Source organism: Alligator sinensis, unplaced genomic scaffold (genome assembly GCF_000455745.1).
Source record: "Alligator sinensis unplaced genomic scaffold, ASM45574v1 scaffold282_2, whole genome shotgun sequence".
NCBI classification, from domain to species: Eukaryota; Metazoa; Chordata; order Crocodylia; family Alligatoridae; genus Alligator; species Alligator sinensis.
Window position 1 is genome coordinate 4,498,227 of NW_005841879.1, and position 5,177 is coordinate 4,503,403.

The window sequence follows — 5,177 nt, forward strand, 5'->3', positions numbered from 1 at the left end:
GCCCAGAATTGCACACAGTACTCCAACTGCGGTTTGACCAGTGCCCGATAGAGGGGAAGTATCACCTCCTTGGACCTATTTGTCATGCATCTGCTGATGCACGATAAAGTGCCATTAGCTTTTCTGATGGCTTTGTCACACTGCTGACTCATGTTCATCTTGGAGTCCACTAGGACTCCAAGATCCCTTTCCACTTCCGTGCCACCCAGCAGGTCATTCCCTAGGCTGTAGGTGTGCTGGACATTTTTCCTCCCTAGGTGCAGCACTTTGCATTTCTCCTTGTTGAACTGCATTCTGTTGTTTTCTGCCCACTTGTCCAACCTGTCCAGGTCTGCTTGCAGCTGTTCCCTGCCCTCCAGCGTGTCCACATCTCCCCATAGCTTTGTGTCATCTGCAAACTTGGACAGAGTACACTTCACTCCCTCGTCCAAGTCACTGATGAAGACATTAAAGAGTATCGGTCCAAGGACCGAGCCCTGCAGGACCCCACTGCCCACACCCTTCCAGGTCGAAACCGACCCATCCACCACGACTCTCTGGGTGCGACCCTCCAGCCAATTCACCACCCACCGGACTGTGTAGTCATCCAAGTCACAGCCTCTTAACTTGTTCACCAGTATGGGGTGGGATACCGTAACGAAGGCCTTCCTGAAGCCTAAGTCCACCCCTCCTTCTGTATCTAGGCGTTTCGTAACCTGGTCATAAAAAGAGACTAGATTGGTCAGGCACGATCCGCCTGCCATGAACCCGGGCTGGTTTCCCCTCAGCATAATTTGTCCTGCCGGGCTCTCACAAATGTGAGCCTTGATAATTTTTTCAAAGACTTTGCCAAGGATTCAAAGACTTTGCCAAGGATCCTAGTAGTACTAGGAAAGGCACAGAGAAGGGCAGCAAAGATAATCAGAGTTACGAAATGAAATAAAAAACACTGGGACTCTTCCCCTGAAAGAGAGATGGCTGAAGAGGGAGAATCTGCCCTTTATAAAATCATGAATGGTGTGGAAATGCATATTTATATAGATATAAATATAAAGCAGTAAGGGACACTCAATAAAATGATCAGGTAGTGACTTCAAAATAAACACACACAATACCGAATCAGTATCTGGGGCATAACAGTCAGGGATACCACCTACCGATAGTAGGGAGGGTTTGATAAAGGATCACTCTACCCTGTTTCTTATATTCTTCCTTTAAAGCATGTGCTACTTGCCACTGCTGGTGACAGGACATTGGCTTACCTCTGGGTAGAACCCAGTAGGAAGCTAGAATTCGAGAATTAATTTCCTGTTCTGCAAAATTCTTGGATTAAAAAAAAAAGCTTTTGGTTTTGGCCTGAACCAGAAAGAACAACCAATATTTCAGAGTTTCTAGTGAAACAATTTCCAAAAAACTGTCTGGGTCAAGCAAAACAGTCTGTTTACATACCTTCAAAATGTTTCATTTCATTTTGACCCTTTTAAATTTGGCCATAAAATTAAGTTTTGAAATGACAAAGCAAAGCCTTTAACTTCAAAACTGACAAGATGAGACACTTTGACGTTTTAGTCATTTTTCCAAAACAAAAAAATGTGTAAAAGCCAGTAAAAATTCTGGAAAACATTTCAGTTTTGTCAAAAAGACAGTTTTCCAACAGAACACTATTTTAACAATATTTTTTCTGGCTATACGTTGTTTCACGGTTTCAGCGTGGTTCCAGTGCTTCCCTCTTTCAACCATACGTGAAATACAGAGCGAGTGACTGCGTTGCTGAGACCACTCCCGCAATATCCCATTACTTTCCAGCCAGTTTCTTCTCTGCAACTCACAGCTCGAATGTCTTAAATACTGCATCTCTAGCGCCTTTTAGTACCAGCAGATAACATCTACTGAGCTTGTGCTCAGCAAACAAATATCCCTGCAACTGTTGTCACGGTGACATAGCTGGCTATGTCCACATTAAAATGAAATCAGTCAAAGTTTATAGGCAATTTAATTAAACTTCCCCAAGCGGGACGCAATGCAATTTGTAATTCTTTACTTACAGTGCGGACTCTCCTTTGCTCCGATCCTCAGAAGGATCTTCGCGATGGGCACGTTGTTTGTTAGAATGGCAATGTCCAAGGGTGTTAAACCCTCGCTATTTGGTGTGTTTAGATCCAGCTCCTCTGGGGTGTATTGATAGAGGAGAATCTGAACGGCATCCAAGTCCTGCTGCTCCACGGCCTCGAACATAGCTTCGTTGCACTGGAAATTCTATGCATCAATAAAAGCAGAAATTAATTACCATTTTTCATATGGCACCGAAATGCTTTCGTATCATTTTGGATCACATTACACCACTCGCCCACTGGCACCGAAACCCAAGCTTAAGGGCTGAAGGAAGGACCTGAGCTTCAATGACAAACATGCAAAATCTGATTCCCTTTGCTTTGGGTTTCACTACACGCGTGAACTCAGTTCGGGTTTGCTGGCAGGTTCAGTGAGGTTCATAACCCTTCCAAAGCAAATCTGCACTGATTTACAGGCTTGTTCTGCAATCAAGCTACAGGTGTGATCTCTGTTGGTCTCAGTGTGAAACTGGATGGAAGTTTGTGGTTTTGGCAATGTTTGACTCTCAGGTTTGCTCAAACCCCAAACTCAAAGCAAAAATCCGGGGTGTATAAACCCAGGTGATCAAAATCCAAATAAAATAAGGCAAACCTCAAACTGTTTTTTCACAGCTCTTGCATGAGCTGGTAGGAGATGCTGTTTATTCAGCGATTCTGAACACTTCACTCTTTTTTAAAAATGTTTTACTTCACTTGTCATTTCCCATTCGGCTTGGAAAAAGGAGTCTTGAAATTCAGTGGAAATCGTAGTCCTTAGGTAAAGGCTAGGGGAACAAGACTGATGTAGAATACCCGCTGATACCCCCAAAATATTGGCAAGTAAGAAATTGCATGCGTCTGAATGGTGCCTAGAAAAATGCAGCTAGGGTAGATAAAAACCCTGGAAAAGGTACAAGGCATTCACATCTTTCACACACTGCTCAAAGCTTGAAAAAGAATAGTCGGGTTGTACCACCAATCTGTCCAAGAACTAGGAGGTAAAGCAAGAGTTGCACGATTCAAAGAAACATCATTTCCTAACGGAGCCGGAGGAAAGCAGGTGCAGGGAGACAGCATGGCCTGCAGGTTTGGTTGTTGATGAGAACATCGTTCTAACGTCTACAGTGGTGACATGTTATCTGCCAAATTTCTTCAAATTCCCTTTCAGTGTCCCTTTGTGATAATTACCCAATAGCATCCTTCTTTTAAAAATGAATGATTGGAAGCAACGGGCCCAGCTGTGCAGGGAAAGCTCAGCACGGTGCGGTGCAAGGGAGCGAAGATCCACGTGGCTGCGCTGTACTGATGGATGCGTGAAAGAAATGCATTGACAAGAGACAGAGAGATTCTGCACTGGAGCTGGCTCCTGTTATGTGCTGGGCTCTGTGCAAGGGGTGGAAATGTTTCAGAGCCAGTCCACAGAGCGCTGGAGGTAAGGAACGCGTCGGTTCACTCGCTAGCAATCTGTTTGGCCTAGTAAAGGAGGAACATTGCTGAAGGCTGCATTCAGACCCTTGTTGCTACAGGAGAGCGTTAGGGAGGCAGGGGAAGATGGAGAGTAACACATGAATTTTGAGGCCTCTATCAGAAAGCAATTTCTAGTCCTGAAAAGGATAGCCTAACACCACTTACTAGAGCCAGCTGTAGAGCGGTCAGTGGGACATCCTTGATCTTGGGTTACTCTATATGAGATCTAAGATCCAAAGTGAACACATCCATCCCGGCGATCTTCAAAAAGCATCTTGATGCCCATCTTTCTGGGGTCCAGTGGTCTTTCCTGCCCAAGTGTAGGGGGGCTGAACCCAATGATTTCTAAGGTCTCTTCCAGCCCCTAAGACACCTGCTACTGTTCTTATCATGAGCTACTAGCAATCTGTGTCTCAGGAAATCGGGCCCAAGAAATCTCAGGTTTGGCAGCCAAAGACGGAGTGCCCCATATGTGGGCAGTTAAGGCCTCTACTAGCTCCGAGACACCTCTAATCTCCATCCGTAACATCAGCCAGTGGTGTTGTGGCATTAGTCCTCTCATATTAGTGCCCTTTAACATTTGTTTGCATGACAAAATAGAGTGAGGGCAAGACATTTTGAAAAATTTGTTTTGCCAAAAATGTCAGAACAAATGGTTTTGGGGGCAAATTAAATGCGCTGTTTTGATAACATGGCGACACTGTGCTCCGATATCAATTTCAGAAATGTTTATATTGTAATTTAGACTGTAAAAATCAATCAAATGAAAGAAACAATGCACTGCAATCCTCAACGATTGAAATGGAGCATTTCAACCTTAGGGAAAGGCTTCACTTCAAATTAATTTTTTTCAAAACAAAATTTCATTGAAATCAATATTCCCGAAGAACACATTGATTGCAAAAACAAAAAAAAGAAGAAGCAGCCATTTTTGGAGGGAGTGAAGTTCTGTTGGAAATTTTTTATTCAGCTCTAGCTTTCACTACAGCAGCTCTACACATCTGCTGTTCTGCTTATGTAATACTTGGGGGCTCAGAAATGCCAAACCTCAGAAACATTTAATCCATATGCAATAAATTAATTGAAAACAGTGCGATAGGGCTGAGGACCACCTGGTCAGAAGGAACATGGATGCGGCTTTGCACAGGAAGTATCAGACACACGGCAACAAATGAGGTGATGTTATCTGAAAGGGCAGCCACTGTAAGCTGTCTTCACTCATCAGTGTATTCGGTTGCCCAGCAGAAAAGAGGTTACAAGCCTAGTCTACATGCTGTTCACCCCCTCCACCCCCGCTGCATTTAATTTTATCTTTAACATATCAAGCACAGTTGTGTTAGGCCTTTCCACCCACTGTAAGGAGCCTGGCTTTCTCTTTTGTGCTTATCCTGAGAGTTCAAAGCACAAAAGAGAGGCAAACACTTAGATTCATAGATGTTAGAGGCTAGAAGGGACCTTACAATAGGGCTCTGTGAAGCTTTGGTAGCTGATTTGCTTTGGAGGAGGTTTGGCTCGATTCGGTGGCCGAATCTCTGAATCCGAATCAATCAGAAGCCTCCGAATCGATTTGGAAAAGATTCGGCACCACTTCAGAGATTCGGCCATAGACTAAACAGGCAGCAGTCCTCACCATGCTGGACA

The 5,177-nt window shown here is 44.2% G+C and overlaps 1 protein-coding gene across 1 annotated transcript in view; it reads right to left on the bottom strand.

The window, feature by feature from the left end:
• The window catches only part of ANKFN1 (ankyrin repeat and fibronectin type III domain containing 1), a 99,769-nt gene that overhangs the window by 74,162 nt on the left and 20,430 nt on the right, over positions 1–5,177 (bottom strand). The window contains exon 3 of the mRNA XM_025196230.1: positions 2,025–2,235. Within this exon, the coding sequence (XP_025052015.1) occupies positions 2,025–2,235 (211 nt within the window). The remainder of the gene's footprint in view (positions 1–2,024; positions 2,236–5,177) is intronic.